At 49.0% G+C, this 19,131-nt stretch overlaps 1 protein-coding gene across 12 annotated transcripts in view; it reads right to left on the reverse strand.

Annotated features, from left to right (window-relative positions):
* The window catches only part of TNK2 (tyrosine kinase non receptor 2), a 37,178-nt gene that overhangs the window by 14,019 nt on the left and 4,028 nt on the right, over nt 1-19,131 (reverse strand). For 11 of the 12 annotated variants that reach the window (XM_080919066.1, XM_080919064.1, XM_080919073.1 and 8 more), the window contains exons 1-4: nt 7,473-7,812; nt 5,038-5,218; nt 2,938-3,008; nt 444-665 (exon numbers count right to left, since the gene is read on the reverse strand). In XM_080919066.1, coding sequence (XP_080775192.1) covers nt 444-665; nt 2,938-3,008; nt 5,038-5,218; nt 7,473-7,550 — 552 coding nt within the window. In that variant the 5' untranslated portion in view covers nt 7,551-7,812. Of the gene's footprint in view, nt 1-443; nt 666-2,937; nt 3,009-5,037; nt 5,219-7,472; nt 7,813-19,131 lie in introns of those variants that run through there. The other variant, XM_080919071.1, reaches the window with a different exon arrangement.

Genomic DNA, 19,131 nt, shown 5'->3' on the forward strand with positions numbered 1-19,131 from the left:
GCTATGACTTGAAATGTAAATCAAGTTTCTATCTTAGTGCTAGAGACATAGCTCAGTGGCACAGCACCTTCTTCAGGGCCAATCCAATATCATGATGGAAGACAAAGGGACAGAAAATACTTTGTCATTGCAGGTTCAAAGCCACCCTGGTCTACCCAGCAAGCTGCTGTCTCAGAACAAAATAGTATCTTAAATGAACTCAACAAAACCCCCTCAGGGGTTGGGGTGGCGGGAAGACAACTGCAGCTCTTCCTCAGCCAGGCGGCGGAACCTCGGCTTTTCTTTTTTCAGTGTCCAATCTTTCATAGTAAGCAAACTATTTTTAAACTTGGAAAAAGAAACCACTGTGCTCAGTTAAACCTGAACATGGCTCAAGGTGAGTACTTTGTACAACCTGACCCCAGTCACTGACAGAAAGGAGAGGTGCCCACCCCAGGGCTCACCGTCTTCCCTGCAGGGGCATCCCATTCACCCCTGCGCACCACACCGAAGGAGCCATCTCCCAGCTTCTCCAGCAGGCGCAGGTCTTTCTCCCCAATGAGGCAGGTGAGACTCTGCAGGGCCCCCTCCCCTGCCAGGCCCCCTGGGGTGGGGGAGGGCTTCCGGAAGGCGCTCTGAGAGTGATGGGAAGAGAAGTCGGCCTCCAGCCGCTTTCCACTGAACACCTGTTTGAAAGCAGCCAGGAGTCAGATGGAACCCAGGGCTCAGAGTCACTCAGTCCCACCCTCTGGTGAGACTCAGAAGACTTTGGCTGCCTGTTAAAGGAACACACTTCTAGACTACCCAGACTGGGAACCCACAGCTGAAACTCAGGGTAGGTGTCAAGAACAAATGAATATGCAGCCTGTGGCTGAAGTTACCCCTAAACAGTCTGTGAAGACAGAGATAGCCCAAAGCCCTCCAGGTACACTCCAAGCCCCAGCCCTTGTCTTCGGCTCCTCTCCATCCTACCCTTCCCTTCCTGAACCCTAAACAGGATCATCTCTTGTCCCTAGCATACAAAGAGAGGGTAGGAGCCCGAGGGGCCCTCCAAGCACCTCCCTGTCCATTTTTAGCCCTGGCCCCTTCTCTGGGTTAACCATTTGGCGCTGTCTGTCTCTATCCTCCCTGGGGAGTCGGCTGCCCTTCATCCTGCCCAGGGGAGAAGATAATTTTAGTCTGAGGTTGAACCGTGAGTATGTGTTATGTGTGTGTATATGGTGCAGATGAAGCCAGTCTTTGCTGGAGAAGGGCCTGGGAAGACAGCTGGATTTCTGGAGGGGCGCCTAGAGCCAAAGGCTGAGAAGGAAGGAAGACTAGAGGGGTCTCCAAGGCCTATTTTGGAGAAAGAAGGGCCAAAGGTCAAGAGACAGGAAGAGAAGGACTATGAATGAATGCACCTGGCCATGCAATCTGACCTGGTCCTTCCACTGGGGCATCCAAAGCTCTAGTGCCAGGCTACAGACTCTTCTCACTTCCCTAAGAGTTGGCAGCCTCACCTGCATGTGCTAAGTGATAGGTTATTTCTCCCCACTGGTAAAATGAGCCAACTCAAACCAGATTAGATTATACTAAAGGCAGGTTTATTGGGAAGCTGCTTTTGGGTGGGCAAGTTCTCTGGCCCCAAGGATTGAAGACAGGGGAGTAGCTATGGGGAAAGTGGGGGTGAAGAGGAGAGAGAAAGAGAGAAAGGGTGTGCACAGAGAGAAGAAAAGGAGGGAGAGCTCAGGGGAAATAGAAGGGGAAGGAGAGAGAAATATCAAAATGTCTGGATTATACAGAGAAGAGTCTCTGGGGGAAAGGCAGCCCCTGGGCTAAAAAAAGTCTGAGTTGGGGGTAGAGTTTGCCATGTAGGGACTGAGGGATGCTGGGAGAACCTAGAGGTCAGGTCTGCTTTGGTATGTAAAATATGCACATCAGTCCCTTGTCCCAAAATCAAACACTAAGGGTCAACTCAAGTCTGAGGACCTTTTGGGGCTCTATTCCCTCCTCCCAGTAAGTGCATTTCTATTATTTGCCAATAACATTCAACTTACAAGATACACCTTAGCCACTGCAGCCAAGAGGGGCCTTTCCATAGTACTGCATGGTAGGCTGAGTAACACAGCTGGTGCTGGGTTACTGAAGACATGACAATTTTGCAGAGGGCCACCGATCATCCAGAGACCTACTATGAGCTGGGGCAAGATCCAAAAATCCCACACTGCTTCTCTCTTCTACTGTCAATAGGTCTCAACACATTCATCCTCTGCTAAAACCTGGGCAATGGCCCAGGACTGTGTCCCCAGAAAAGGCCACAGGCTCTCAAGAGACAGCCCCTTTGCCAGACTGCAGCCAGAAAATCTCTACGGCCCAATCCCTGTCCAGCTGTTCAGTCCTGCTCACCCCTCACCCCAGTTCTGAGGCCAGAAGTAGGGAGGGAGGCCCTGGCTGGCTCACTTCCTCTCTCATTGTCTTCCAGACAATGGGCAAAGTTCCACTGAGTCAGATCAGGGACTCACAACACCACAGACCCAAATTAGGATGGGTGGGGGGAACTGTGGGGAAGGAAGCTGTCAGCAGAGCCAGATGACCAAAAGAACCTGAAGACCCGAAGATGGGAGTGCATGGGAGTGTTGGGGGGCAGACAGAACAAGGCAAAGATGTCTAGACAGTCCCCGCTACCCCTTTCTGGACACCAGCCCGACACTCAAAGGAAGGAACACTTGTCAACAAGTCCCAGCTCCTGCACATAGAGTCTGTGAAACCTTACTGCACAGGCTGTTCACGTGTCTGTCTGTGGCAGAGATAGGCACTTAGGCAGGCAGCACCACAAGTGCCCTGCCAGATAAGAGTCTGGAGGAGGGAGGTCTGTACAAAGTGTGAGGGAATCGGTGAGATTATACCTCTAGGCAAAGAAGGCTCCTAGCCTGCCAGCAGTGTGGGGTGCCCTCCACCCCTCACAACTTACTCACATACCTTGCTCATCCATGACTTGCGTTTGCACATGGCCTTCCTCCTCTTCACAGCCTCCCACAGCCGCCTCTGGCCTGCAAGGAGGCAAAGTGAACAGAGGTCTGTCAGACAGCTCACACACCCTCCCAAAGAGGCTGCTGTTCACCTGACCAGCTTCCTCAGTTCCCGGGATAGACCCAATATCTGCTCAACCCAATGCCACCAACTCAACCAGTTGCTTACTAGGAATTTCATTCACCCAGTCTCTACATTCTACTCTGGGTGATTCTCAAACTGGCTGGAGGTGTTTACTCATCAAAACCGAATAGTCGTCGTGGTCAATTACCTTGACAACTCTCCAGACAACTCAGGTAAGGAAATACATACAATTGTCTCCATTCTAAGGTTTACTTCCCATAACATTTTCTTATGCTACTGACATCAGACACTGTGCTGGCTGGTTTTATGCCAATATGATACAAGCTAGAGTCATCAGAGAAGAAGGAACCTCAAATGAGAAAACGCCTCATAAGGCTGGGCTGTACACAAGCCTATAGGGCATTTTCTTAATTAATGACTGATGGGGGAAGGCCCAGCCCACTGTGGGTGATGCCATTCCTGGGCTGGTGGTCCTGAGTTCTATAAGAAAACAGGCTGAGCAAATCATGATGAGCAAGCCAGTGAGCAGCATCCCTCCATGGCTTCTGCATTAGCTCCTGCCTCCAGATTCCTGTCCTATTGAAAGCATCTGTCCTGATTTCCTTCAAGAGCAGTGCTGTGAAAATGTAAACTAAATGAATCCTCTCCTCAACAAGCTGCTTTGCTCACGGTATTTTATACAGCAATGGTGTCCCTAAATAAGCGAGAAATCAACCATCTAGCCAAAAGTAGCAGAAGTTACTGTCTTTTTTTTTTTTTTAAGCTTGTAAAACATTTGGCTATTTTGAGTTGGACACAGTAGGGTTTCTGACTGTGGTTTTCTGAGACAGTCTACTGTAGCCCAGGCTGGATGAATTTGCTATATCCCTGATAACTTTGAGCTACTGATCCTTCTGTCTCTACCTCTTGAGAAGTTTGTGTTTCGGGTGCTGGAAATTAAACCCAGAACTTCATGGATGTTAACTTCCTCCCACAACCCCTGATAAATTTCTCACTTTTAGATGGTAACTTCGAGTTTAAGTTTAGAAAGAAGCAAAAGATTAAAGTATCAATGTGTTTGCAGACCAAGAGATGTTCTTTAAAAGACGTTTTAAAAATTTTTTATGTATTGTGTGACAGCGTGTGTATATGCCTTATGTGTGAGGGTGCCCATGGAGACAGAAAAGGTGTCAGACCCCTAGAGCTACAGACAGTTACAAGCTACCTGACTTAAATTCGGGAAACAAACTGGAGTCCTCTATAAGTACATACTTTTAACCAGTGAGCCATCTCTCTAGCCCCATGTGAGAGTTTGTCACCTCTTCTCACTGTAGATCTCTTGGCATTAAACCCACTGGTGTTTAGAATGAAACAAAGGAGACACAGGAAATACATCCCACAAATATCTGATCAAACACTTGAGAGCAGACTGATAGCACAGGCCTGCAACCCCAGCTATCAGGGAGGCCGAGACAGGAGGAGGTTAAGTCCATGGTCTGCCAGAGCAATAGAAATGGGTAACTTAGCCATATTCTGTCTCAAAACCACAAAGTGCAGAAAGGATGGGCCAGAGCTAAAGTAGTGGAGCCCTTGCCTAGCACATGAAAGGACCTAGGTTCAGTTCCCAGTATCTCTTTAAAAAGAGATGGGGGCAAGGAAGCTTGGGATGTACTCACTGGCAGAACACCCAAGTAGCACAGGTAAGGCCCTAACTTCAATACCTAGCACCTAGGGAGAAAAACCAAAAAGGTGTATGCAGTTAACCCTGAGTGCCCACAACTCTAAAACTCCATTCTCAAATTCCAAATCACCATTCCAACTACAACCAACTACAAACCATTCGCCGGATGCCCTGAGAACAGCCCTCTACTCATGCCTCCCACTCAAGCTCTCCGCAGCCATGACAGAGAGATTCATCTTGTGCTGGGCCATGCTGAATACAAACAAGGTAAATAGAAGAGAAAGCAAGGCCTGTGGGCTACCTACCAGGCCGGCCCATGCCAATCTTTTCCAGGTCTTCGTTTTTGACATATTCAAAATGGGACAGGCGGGTAATGTTGAGGTCATCCCGGAGCCTCAGGAAATACTGTTGTAGCTGCACCTCGGACAGCAGCTCCAACAGCCAGCCTGTTCCCTCCTCCGGCTGCATGCTGCTGCTCCCCAGCCTCTGTAGAAACAAAAGAATAGCTGAGGGGCCAAGGGATGCGAGCAGATGGCAGACTTGCCCGTCAGTGCCCTCAGGTCACCCACACCCTACAGAACTCAAAGCACTTTCTTGCTACCTGAAACATCTGAGTTGGGGCAGCTGAGATGAACCCGAGACCATCTGTCTGGTTAGGGGCCAGGAGACCATCTCCTCAACACAGTGCTCCCTCAACACAGATGCAGTGAGAACAGGCGCACACCACCCAGGCTCAGCATGAGCCTCCTGCTCCCACAGTTCCCAGTGGTTCTGCCAACATGGTTCCAGGAGCTCAGATCTTCCCAGGCAGATCAGCACAGCACAAAGAGTTACAAATGAGAATTATAAACCCTTGGTTCAAACCCTGGCTCTTCAACCAGGGACTGTGAGGTAGGCAACTGGGCTGGTGGGTGGCTTCCAAACAGTGAGCTGTAGCCCTTTGTTTGAATGGCTCTCCTAAGGACTGTGCAACCATGGGGGGGGGGGGTATGTTTGCTTGTCATAGTGCATGTGTAGGGACGGTGTGTGTGTGTGTGTGTGTGTGTGTGTGTGTGTAACAGTCAGCAGGTGGTAGGGAGATAAGAACATTAGTTATTCTGGAACACACTGGACAAAACTGAACACCCAAATTCCACACGGCTTAGTTTATGCAGGTAAAAACTGTTAGAATCATCAGAATCCAGGGATTTAAGTTCCATCTTACATTTAATATAAAAACACTTTTGTAGTTTCAGTGGGGCCAGATTTTCCTTGAACTGTGTAAAATGTTTACCATGTAAATTGAGGAAGTTATTTGGAACAGGGCAAGAGTTCACTATCTGGATGAAAAACATTGGTGAAGAATGTGACGTTATTATCTTGAAACTCAGTGGCTCTACTGAGTCTGAGTGTTCCTGCTCTTTCCTACTTCTACCAGTAAATGACAAAAAACATAAATGCTATAAACTACTTCCCTATTATCTGATCAAATATTATTAGCTGACACCATGTTTAACTCTACATATATGCAGCATGTAACATTTCTACTAACTTTGTGAAGGGCAACAAGAATAACATATTAATACTTCAAAACTATGGCTATGGGGCTAGAAGATGGCTCAGAGATTAAGAACACTCTTCCAGAAGACCCAGGTTCAAGTCACGGCACCTATATGGCAGCTCACAATCACCTGGGGTTCCAGCTGATCTGACTCCCTCTTCTGGCTTTTTCAGGCACAGTACACACTGTGCAAAGACATACATGCAGGCAACACCCATATACATAAAATAACACAATAAAATAAAATGGGAAAAGCTATAGTTACTATGTCGGTTCTAAGCATTAGCTGTACGGACTCTCTTATGCTCAACAAACCCATCTGCTTGCAAACAAAGTGTCAGGCACCACTGCTTCCCAGAGCGAAGCCCAAAGGTGGGTAGTGAGAATCGCTGGGCCAGACCCCAGTCACTGCCTTGGCCCTGAACAAAATGAATCCACTGGCTATGTGGCAGGGCTACTGACCCCCATCAGGACAAGCAGCCATCAGGGTTCCCTCAAGCCCTGGGCTCCAGGCTCCCCATCCCTACTTTAGCTCCAGGTAACAGCTCAGGGTCATATCTTGGACAGGGAGGGCTCAGTGAATCCCAGAGGCCCTTCTTCTGAAGCTACTTGGAAAGCATAGCACAGCTGGTTTGCCTTCCCTGACTGACCAGCTAAGAAACCTCTCTCTCTGCTCAGCTCCCTCCCTGCTCCCCAAGGGGTGAGAGCACAGGAAACCCAGGAAGAGCTGGGATCCTGGTAATGAAAAAGGAGTCTGGAGGGGTTCTAGTCCTGTTCCTACGGCTGAGGCTGGAGTCTCCCTCCAGCCCAAGTTTCTTTGTCTGTGAAGTACAGGGGACTAGAGCAGTGACCTCTAGCTCAGGCAGTCTCCATATGTGTGTACCCCATAGCCTGGTGTGGAATCGACACCAGCTGTGTGTGACATACATGGCTCAATGGCCTGCATGTAAGCACACACTAGACTGACCACCCAGAACGCCCACCCCCCATACACACACACACACACACACACACACACACACACACACACACACACACACGGATGAATGCAGCCCACAGAAAGGAAAAGCACTCCAACCCACACACCTCAGGAAGGTGTCCCTCAGTCATGCCTACCCCGGCCCCTCTGTGCAGTGCCACCACAGAGGGGCTGACCATGTCCAGAGCCAGTCCATTTCCCACCCCCAGGCCCTCACTCACTGTGTACAGCCGTCGCCGCAGTCTGGCCAGGAGCGGGAAGGAGAGCTCAAGGCCAGGAAATCGACGGGCTGCTGGCATCTCCACAAACTGAAGCCCCTAAGTCAGAGGAGCTATGGCCTACTTCTAAAGTGGGCAGGGAAGAGCCCCGGCTTCTGAGTTTTATGCTCTGACCAGAGGGTGGGGGAACCTGTCCTAGGAATCCCCCAGCTCCCACACAGAAGTAGGAAGCAAGGGAGAACGTGGTGGCTTTGCTTCCCTGCAAGCCCGGCTGGGTTTCCACAGCTGGTCACAGGCTGGGTCCTCTGTCCTGTCTCCAGTGCAGTGCTTACAGCTCTGGTCCTACTCCTGGGCTTCCCCCACCGCCCGCCTGCCCGCCTGTCCTTCTTCCCTCCCTCCCCAGCTGAGCGGCTCTGACACTGGCTGAAAAAAGACCTTTCTGAATCTCAGCCAAGAGGACAGCAGGAATGGGGGGGCACTCTTCTTCCCAGCACAGGCCCGACTGACTCCCCTACACAAGGCTCCCTGTCTCTAGCTTCCACTGCAACCCTCATGGGTACAGAGAACCCCTGGGATGGGGGGGCTGTGAATCAAACAGCACATATAAAAAAGGACTACAAGCCCCCCAAGGGCTTTTCTGGGTCTATGGGAGTCTTTCTGGGATTCTGTAGACAGATCCCTCAGAGACCCTCCCCCACACCCGTCCCAACCTTGGCTGGGTGTCTCCTGGCTCAGACACTTAATGTGGCCCCGTTACCCTGGTGCCCGACGGAAATAGGAGGCAGGCAGCCTGCCAGAGTGGGACAGTCCAGCCAAGAGCTGGGGGGTGGGTGAGAATCTCCACTCCTCCCCTGGGATTGCCTTGTGTGCTGCCCACAACAACCAGGGTGCTTACTCCCCAGAATAGCTGGCAAAGATCCAACAATCCCTCTAAATAAACAAGCATGTTCTAGGCCCTCTACTGAGATGCTCCTACCTCAAAGCTATAGGAAACCAGGCTGTTGGACACGGACCTTGTACGGCCCCCAACACATATAACAGCCTCAGCTTAAGGGATCTGGAGACAATCCATCAAGCTTCTATGTGCCCCCATATTCTTACAGCTGACAAATGGTCCCTCTACCCCTCAAAAGGGCCAGCTGCTCCACACCCCCTTGTTAGGGCTTGCAGATACACCTGACAGCTGAAGTCTTCTTCTGCTCCCAGCTCCCCACCCCCAGCCATGCCTAAGAAGCCCGTTTCTTGTATACTGCTCTCTTGTCTGTCTCTATCCAGCTGGCTGCCAGCTCAGGGAGCCACAGCTGGCTCATGAGGGAGGCAGCTGATATTGAGAGTTTTGGGGAGTCGGCATCCCAGACTCTCTTTCCAGGATCTCTTCCAGAGTTTGAACTCCCTACTTGGAAGGACAACCATTTCCTATTCTGACTGGGGGAGGAGGCTCCCAGCAATAGCCCTTCCCCGTGACATCATTCAAAGATTGTGGATTGTAATGTACAGCTTCTCTCATCTCAGCTAATAATCAGTGTGAGGACTGAGGTCAAAGCTAAGGTCAGACTCAGGATTCATGGACACTGCCTTTCTCCCCAGGTTAGCCATCCACACCCTCAAACTGGAGAAGGCTACAGCCTACTCTTCAGATCTAGGAGCCTGGTGTTATCGGTAAATTAATAAGGTTTATTACCTCTTCTACAAGCTAAGGCTGATTAGGATGGCCAATTTACAAACTCTAGGCACCCCAAAAAGGCATGCTTCAAATCCACCAGAACCCCATGTTTGATCCCTCAGACGTCTAAATAAGACAGCCTGGCAGCTTACCCCAAACCAGGCAATATAAGCTGCGGGGCTGGAAGCCAGGTCAGTTCCTGGACCTTTCTCCCGAGGGGAAAACAGCCTTGACCTTTCTGCCTCTGAACTCCCAGGCACATTCCTCCTTCTCCTGCCAGCTACTGCCCTCTCCAGGCTAGGAAAGAAAGTGCTCGACCTCCAAGGGAAAGGAAGCAGCCCTGTGAAGACCATGCCCTTTTCAAAAGCACACAGGGATATTTAGACTAATACACATACTCAACAGACCAATTAATGAGACTCCCCACGAAAGAGTGAACCTGAATAGTTGTGTGACCTACGCTCCTAACCTGTACTGCCCCCAAAGCCTAAAGGGAGGCTTATTTGAGCCCCTAGGGACCCATGCTTACTGAGTCAGAAACCAGCATCAATAATTCACCACCACCACCTCAGACACTCAGACAGACACAGACACAGACACAGACACAGACACACACACACACACACACACACACACACACACACACACAGCACTCAGCTTCCTGGCCCCAGAGAGCCAGGGATTGGGAGTGGGATGGGGAGGAAAAAAAGCACAGGCACCCTGGATTCTTAAGAAGCTCCTGCTGCAGAGAGCAGAGCTGGGTCCACAGATCACCAGCAGATGACAAGGCCTAAGCCCCACGTATTTTGCTAGCCCCATTACCTGCTGTCCCTCCTCTCCCCTAGCCAGGCGCTGGTAAGCAGATCTCTCCCCCATTGGCCCGAAGTCCCACCACTGGGGCAGGGAGGAAAGCAGTGCTGCACGTAGCCCCCGCCTCTCCACCCGCACCGGCAGCAGCAACACCAGCGTCACTGCCCTGCGTCGGGGGGGGGGGGGGGGGGGGGGGCGGGCCTCGAGCATCCTTCAGGAGGGGAGGGGCAGCTAAAGCGCCTAGTCTGGAAAGGCTCCAATCCTGGCACCTGCATGAATTCTAAGGGCTCAGGTCCGCAACCAGCAGATTTTCAGTCTTCCCACTCGCCATCCACTCCCCACCCCCATCCTCTTCAATTCGCCTCAGTATAGAGGTGTCCTTCAGGCAGTGCCAGCAGCGACCCTTAAGAGCCAGAGCAGAGGCTCCACCCACTCTGATTTCAGAACCACTGCTTCTCTGAACCTCAGGTTGCCTCCAGGACTGAAGCTCCAGGGCCACCAAATAGAACCTTTGGGATCCAAACACTGATGCTTAATAATACAATATGAGGTCAACTAAGAAGCCACAGAAGCTTGTCTCCTACTTCACTGAGCCCCTCCTAGCAATCTTGGGGACTCAAATGTCTCCTTCCTTATCCTCAGCACCCACCCACTCAACTCCAAGAACACTTGGCCCCAACCTGCTGGCCATACCTACAAGTTCTAACTGGTAGCTATCTAACCCACTCCTCATGGAAGCCACACTCCCATCCTCACCCTCATGGGCAGGCTGACAGACCCAGCAGAGCCCACTGCCCTCATCTATCCAGACCCGGACCTCTCCTTCCTCTCAAGACAGCCCTGGGCCTGGGCCTGAAAGAGCTAGGCAGACCAGTGCACTGGGGCCAGACTGACTTCAGAATTAGAGCCTAGACTGCTTCACCTCAACACATGCTTGGAAAGGTTGCATCTCTGAGCCTAGGGTGAGGTTATGGCCAGACAACAAGAGCCATTGCAGAGGCTTTTCTCTTCCTCCAACCCTCAGGGCCTTAAGGTCTCTCTCTCTCTCTCTCTCTCTCTCTCTCTCTCTCTCTCTCTCTCTCACACACACACACACACACACACACACACACACACACACACACACACACACACACACGCAGGCAGGCACTCACCCTCTCATTCCTATGGCATCTGAGACATCCTCTGACTCCTTTCAACCAGTATTTAGAGCTCAGCTGAGCTGAGCCCTCCCCTTCCTGGAACAGGGCAGAGAAAAGAGATGTCTAGAAACTCCTGCCATTATCCCAAGAAAAAGAAAAGGGATTCTGGGAGGGCATGAGTTCCCAGCAGGCTTCCTCTTCACACAGCCATCTTGGAGCAGCTATGGCAGGGGAGAGGGGCCAAGCCAGGTCCTGGGTTCTATTTCATACGGAGGTCTTAGCATCTTACCATGGCCATGACAGAAACTAGTCTTAAGAACAGCTACAAGGATCCAAAGCCCACAGGTTGATGAGAAAGTAGGCTGAGTATGACTTTCGCATTCTGTCTTGCCCTGGCAGGCTGAATAAAGGTTCAAAACCATCCCCATCCCTGCTTCCTTACCTCCACCACAACACTGCCATGAAACCTACAGAACCCAAACCATCCCCAAGACCTGGAGACCCGGTCCATAAAACAACCACACTGAGTGTCACTCTCCCCTTTATCTCTACAAACCACATAACTAAAAGGCGCCAGCCCGCCTTCCCTCCCCAACAGCGAAGTTACAAATTCCCACAGAAAAGTAGAGGTGACAAGCAACTTCCAGCCAAGAAAATATTTTCCCTCCAAAACAGTCCACCACATTCTTGGGAATATATGCCAACCTAAGAAGCAAGCTTCCCTTCTCTGGTAAGCACAGGAGGAATAACATCTTGGCAAGGAAGTGGAGGTCACAGCTCCTCTCCAAGCAACTACTACAGGATTATCTTACCTCCCATATGAACCCCACCAAGTCAGGCCTGCTCAACTCACTTCTACGTATGTCAGGCCCAAGCTTCTGAATCAAGGCCAGGCTGGCTCCCCTCAGGGACCTCGTCCCAGAGGGAACTGTACCAAACAACCCCACACCTTCAGGTCAGCGTGGCATGACATCACTGGTCTGAGGAGGCAGCTGGCCAGAGGCCAAGGAAGGGAAGGGAGTGATTCAGATGCACACCATGGCTGCCCACACCCTCTCTCTCTTCAGGACAAGGGGCCCACTCACTCGAAAGGAGCTGGCTAGCTGAAGTCCTGCGGTTGGGCTAGGCTGAGCTGTTTTCCCTAGGGATACTGGGCCCACAGACCAAGGTTAGCCTGAAACCTTGTCATCATCATTCTTGTATTTTAAAAAACATTTTACTGAAGTCTAATTAATGAAATCATGCTTAGGGAATTAGAGACTATTTCAAAGCATACACAGTACTGGGATGTAAGCAGCACTCCTTGCTTTAAGCTGGTCTGTCTTATAATTACGACATCCTTTCCTGAGCGCCATTCATTCTTATTTCTGTCATCTATTTTTTATATAACCCACTGAATCCAATGCTGCCCACGTACGGGTCTGAGGCCATCCGCTGGAGCACGAGGGCCACCTACAGTGGCCACACCCCAAAGGAAAATGGCACTCCCTTCCCTATCAACTGTTATTTCTAAAGACTTCAGACCTCATCCTTCCTTCTATTCTCAAAGAATGATTAACTGCCTGGGGTCTGCTTCCTCACCACCTCCTACCACCACCTATGAGTTCTCCACTCCTGGGTGAATTTACAGAGCAGTCCCAGCAGGGTGCTGCACTGGTACCCCAATCTGCATGCCCCAACTTAGTGCACCACCCTCTCTTAACTCCTGCTGGGGACGCCTACTACTCTTCCTGATTGGTAGCTACTCTAATACCTGCCCAGCATCCCAGGGGCAAATAGCATAAACCACCCCAAGCCAGAAGCTGCACCATCTCCAGCAGCATGACTCCACCCCTCAGGCCACCACCCAATCACTACTTTAACCTCTGCAGCACTCCTCCTACCTCCACTAAAAAGGTCTTTGTGATACTTGTCTCCTGGCCTTCAGGATGAATTCCTATATATCTTTAAGACCCCAATCAAATGCTATCATTTCTCTAAGTTCCCATTTCTATCCTCAAATGGTTGCTTCTACCAGTGCCCCTGGGTTGTTAAAGGAATGCACATAAATAAAAAAAGAAAAACTTAGAACTCTTGTGGAAGAGCCAAAAATATTTTTAAAAATCATCCATCACTGGGTTGGAAAGATGGCTCAGTGGTTAAAAGTACTGTCTGCTCTTCCAAAGAACCGACATGGCAGCTTGCAACATTGACTATAACTCAAATTCCAGGGTTATGACTCCCTCTTCTGGTCTCTGTCGGCACTGCACTTGTATGGCACACTGCATAGACACACATTCAGGTAAAAATGCCCATAACACATTAAAAACTATTATATTCCAGGCCTTAAAGAGTCATTATTGGGCTGGACAGATGGCTCAGCAGTTAAGAGCACTGGCTGTTCTTCCAGAGGTTCTGAGTTCAATTCCCAGCAACCACATGGTGGCTCACAACCATCTGTAATGGGATCTGATGCCCTCTTCTGGTGTGTCCTAAGACAGCTATAGTGTATTATACACAAAATAAATAAATAAATAAATTTTTAAAAAGTTATTTGGGTAAGTGCATAATTATGTGATAGCCATTAGCACAGGCTTCTAATGTGGTTAGTATCTTGTAGAATAGCCAGAATCCAGAAAGAGGCATCATCAAGAGAGCTAAGAAGGACTTCAGCCTTTGTGACAGACAAGGTAGCCTCGTTCCCCATGAGCTGCTGCCACTTGGCTGCCCAGTGGACACCAGGAACAAGTCGGATCACTCTCTCCCTGCTTTGGCTTCCCCACCTTCCCCATACCACCATGTAGCCCTGGCTGACCGCAAACTCTACCTGTCTTGACCGTCTACTTACTGGGATTAAGTGTGTGCCTCCAGGCCCTACTGCCCCTCACTGATTTCAATCCAGAGAAGTCAATTCCTTCATGGAAAGAGGGGCTGCTAATCACTTCAACTACTTTTGCTCCAGACCCTTTAACTACCCAAGGACAACTGAGGCAGAAGAGTGTGTGATCCAGCCTTCACAGAAAAGCCTTCCTACTGGACTACATGGAAACAGATTGGGCTCAGAATGCCACATGGGTCAACCAGATAGACGTCTGTATCTATAAGACATCCTAGCCACACTGGGGAACTGGGGTGCCGGGGGAGAGTGGGGTACAGAAGCAGGAATAGAAGCATCGTAAGAATAGAAGCCTTCTCACAGTGAACCCCTTCAACTTCAGAGAGCGAGATCATCCTTCCTTCCCAGCCTGCACTAAGCACCTACATGATGGTCTTGATGGGACCATGAAGTTGTTTTGTGCTCCACCAGCTAAAGAGAAGCACATTGCTGTCCACAGCATCCCATCATGCTCCTGGATCTCTGCCTTTCTCCTATCAACACCACAGCAATGTGTGACAAGGACAAATGCCTATAGTTATCCAGGTTTTCCACCCATGTGTGACACACACTCTTGTACCAGGACGTGGATACCAACGTGCAGATCTCTCACCCACTGCCCTGCCCAGGGCACCCTCATAGCACCAAAACCCATTACTGGCTCCAGGGGTGGGGAGGGGGGTAAGAGGAAAATGCAGTCAGCCACTGCCAGAGCAGGGCAGGGTAGAGCTACCCAGCTGGCCACCCTGCCTACTTCTGACTCTAGCTTTGCCCACCCCCACTCCTTCAGCAGGAGCCCTGAGCTGAAGTGGCCTATTGTTGAGCCCTGGCAGAGGGGTGGGGGAAGGAGCAGCAGCAAAGATGTACCAGCAACTGAGATATGATCACAGGCTTGAGTCCCCAGGAGGCTCTGGGGACAGTCAGAGTGTCAGTGTTCTTCAAGTCCCTCTGTAACCTGCCTGCTTGATCACAGGCAAACTTTAGATTCCAGGTAAGGGACTTGCCCAGCCCAAGGCATGAAAGGAGAAGGCATCAGGAGTGAATCCAAGATGTGAGGAAGAGCAGCTGTTACAGTTCGGGCCGTAAGAGGCAGTGCCAAAAAGAGGTGAAGTGTTGGAAGAGAAAGCTAAAAATGCTCAAATACGAGAGTGTGACTAGTTAACTCTTTAAGAACTAAGAATACCTCTTGTCTACCTTCCCAACACAAACCCCGAGTGACCGGCCCTCCACTACCCTGCAGAGGCCCTTCTATCTGCATAAACACTAGGTCTGCACAGTATTCCAGGAGGCATTACTGACAACCAGGGAGAGCCGCACCTCAAACAAGGAGAACACACAGTAAATACCAACATCACAGCTCCCTTCTCTACCTGCTCCAGAACCCTGAGGGCTCCCAGCTGGTAAGACAAGGGATGTCTTCTGGACTCCAACCAAGTCAAGGAAGATATAAACACATTCAAACTAGAGGCTTCCAATAAACGGCCTGTTCAAGTCATCACATAAAACGGTCAACAAGCCACCCAACACCACAGCCTCACAAACTTCTTCCTTGATTAGAAGCAGAAAACAAAAATGCATCAAATACCAAATAAAGCCTCTAGCTTGGGAGAGAACAAAACACATACAAAAAAGCAACTGAGGAGAGAAAAAAAAACGGGCTCTGGAGAAGAAAATTTCACACAGAAAATTCTCAGTAATATACTCAAACTGATAAAATGTATCCACAAAATAAGAACAAAGGCTGTTTTCATTTTTTTAAACCAGGGAGACAAAGTATCAAAAACAACTGGGCTGTAGAGATGGTTCAGCCCTTAAGGTACTTGCCTACCCCCAAGCCTGCCACCTAAGTTTGACCCCCAGGAAACAGTGAAAGAACAGTACCAATTTCCACAAGCTATCCTCTGATGGCTACACATGGGCAATCACAGCATGCGTGCATGTGGTGTTTTAAAATCATGTAAGAGGGCTGAAGAGATGGCTCAGTGGTTAAGAGCACTGACTGCTCTTCCAGAGATCCTAAGTTCAATTCCCAGCAACCACATGGTGGCTCACAACCATCTGTAATGGGATCCGATGCCCTCTTCTGGTGTATCAGCTACAGGATGCTCATATACATTAAATAAATAAATCTTTAAAATAAAATAAAATAAAATCATATAAGAAAGCAGACAGGTCTGGAGAGATGGCTCCATGGTTAAGAGCACTGAATGTTCTAGAGGCCCTGAGTTCAAATCCCAGCAACCACATGGTGGCTCACAACCGTCTTGTAAGGGGATCTGGTTCCCTCTTCTGGTGTGTCTGAAGACAGAGCACTCATATACATAAAATAAAAAATAAATAAATCTTTAAAAAAAAAAGAAAGCAGACAGTAGGCTAGGGAGACGGCTGCAAAAGTGCAAGAACCTGAATCTGTATAAAGAGTATGAGTCTACAAAACCCCACTTTAAAGCCAGGCAAGGTAGCGCTGGCTCAAAATGGAGTAGACTAGGGTTGTCCCTTAATCTTCACACATGGACTATGGCATGTGTCTGTGTGCGCACACACACACACACACACACACACACACACACACACACACACACACAGAGGGAGGGGAGTGAGAGAGCAGACAAACAGTAAGCAAACATTCCCATCCCGCAGACATTTCTAAGTATGGGGCTACAGTTTTGTTGTTGTTTTTCCAGATAAGGTTTCTCTGTGTAGCCCTGGCTGTCCTGGAACTGGCTTTGTAGACCAGGCTGGCCTTGAATTCAGGAGACTGCCTGTCTCTACCTCCCAAACGCTGGGATTAAAGGCATGCACCACCATGCCCGGCTGGCTGCTGTCTTTTATCCCTAATGTACACACACAAGCCACAAATGCAGTTCTGAATTCAAAGATAAAGTTTGAGTCCAAGAGTTTGAATTTCTAACAAGCTCTTGAGAGATGCTGTTGTCACTGGCCCATAAAATACCATCTGAAAGCCAGGATCTCTTAGCTCTTAACAAATTTAGTTCCTTGTCCAGCTGTGCATTGAAATCAGCTGGGCATTTTGAAAATGTCAACATTGGGACTCCATTCCGTATGATCCTAACCAAATTGGTCTAAGCAGTCTTGAAGCCTCTTTAGATGGATCTGAACTTAGGCTGAGAACCACAGCTCTAGACAAACTTTTAACTGCGCCAAGCATTTGTCTTGCCCTAGCCAATCCATTTTCAAATACTCCATCCACTGTTGACATGGTAGCTTTTAAAAATACACACTCTTCACATCATGAAAATCAGCATAAGCTTACAGATCCACTCACTACGCAGTTCTAAACACTAAGTCACATCAGCATCAGTGGAGAAGGAATCAAAGCAATACCAAGAAAAATTTATTCTGAGAATTTTCACTTATTAGATTCCCATACTCATCCTGACCTTTCAAAACACATGTTTCTGCTTTTTTTTTTTTTCCTTAAACGCAGGTTTTTAAGTTTCATCGAGCCAAGGCTTTCTGAGAAGAAGACATCTTTTAGGGAGCTATGGATTATCTATGGACAGTATAGTTTCAACAGCTCTTCATGCAGCAAAGGACTGGAAGGACTTTAAACTTCAACTCTTACAGTATGGACAGAAGTGTTCTCAGAACCTGTTTGTGGTGCTACCAAGAGGTATCTGTCTGACCTAGTCAATGAATTAATCCTGAGTCATAATCTGAGGCCATTAGCAAGGCATGAATCTCTATATTCACATAACAACCAAGTAAGCATAGGCTGGTGTGGGCACTATCAAGGGCTCCCTCTTCAGAAAACTACACAGGATGTGTGCTAGCAAAACCATCAAGGGGAGGAAGTATGGTTTGAACAGGAAATGGCCCCACAGACTCATGTGTTCTGGTCTATGGTCCCCAGCTAATGATGCTGGTTTGGTAAACTGTGGGATCTTTAGATGGGGCTAGCTAGGGAAATGAGGGATTTACAGCCCAGACAGACTCCAGCTCAGGTGTTTGTTCTGTTTCCTGGTCTGAAATGAGGAGTGAACCACACCATACAGTCCTGCCTGCCACCATGCCTTCCCCAGCCCCATGATAAGCTGTATCTCCCGACCACTGCATCATACTGAGACCCCTGACAAGAAAGAGTCTGGCAGCAGTGGTGTATGCCTTTAATCCCAGCAGAGGCAAGCAGATCTCTGTTTGAGGCTAGCCCGGTCAACACAGGAAGTTCCAGCACAGCCAGGGTTACAAAAAGAAACCCTGTCAAAAACGGGGGGGGGGGGGGGGGGGGGGCGGGGGGGGCGGGGGGGGGCGGGGCGGCGGGCGGCAGACAGACAGAGGAATAAAGTCCTAGAACCTGCTCTACAGTTAGTTCTGGTTTTTAGCCACTGCTGTGTGTTTAGTAATATGAGAGAGTGATTCTTTGTATGGAGTTGTGAACATTTTTCTTTGCATAACTGGCTGTGTCAAATGAGTTTTAAAAATAAACTAAAAGTTACGAATGGTGTTGCACAACTTTAATCTCAGCACTTGGGAAGCTGGGTCAGGTGGAACTCTGTGAGTTCAAGGCTAACCTGGTCTACACAGTGAATATCAGGCCGCTCTTGCAGAGGACCTAGGCCAGGGTCCCTACATCCACTTGGAAGCTCATAACTCTCTGTAATTCCAGTTCCAGGGATCAGGCATTTCCTTCTGACCCCTGTCGGGCACCAGGCACATATGTGGTACACATACATCCATGCAGCTAAAACATTCATGCAAATGCATTTAAAAACAAATAAAATCCAAAAAGAAACAAAATAATGGGCAGCTAGCTTTATCAAGACAAAAGAAAAAAAAAATGCCCGAAGTTGAGAAGATGGAGCTGAAACCCCAGGGAAGGTATGGTGCTTACAATTCAGAGTACCAGAAAGGAGGCAGCCCCAGAGATCGATACCAAGGTCCCCTCAAGACTCTGCTGAGCATGGCTCTCATGCATGTGAAGAGACTGACAAGACCAGAGGAAAGGACCACCCAAATAGTGCTAAGCACTTACCAGGCCAGGAAAGCACTTGCTCTCACCAGAATGAGTAACTATTTAGATTTTTTTTATTATTATTCAAAGTAGCTTAAAAGCTAGGTTGCTTTTTTAAACAAACCATTATAGGTGTGATATAGGTTTTGTGATGTAACTGTTTCATTTCTAAATGAAAGCATATCATGTAAGGTTCCTACACTAATATCACTTGGCAGTAA

The sequence above is a fragment of the Micromys minutus genome, assembly GCF_963924665.1.
Source record: "Micromys minutus genome assembly, chromosome: 7".
Classification (NCBI taxonomy): domain Eukaryota; kingdom Metazoa; phylum Chordata; class Mammalia; order Rodentia; family Muridae; genus Micromys; species Micromys minutus.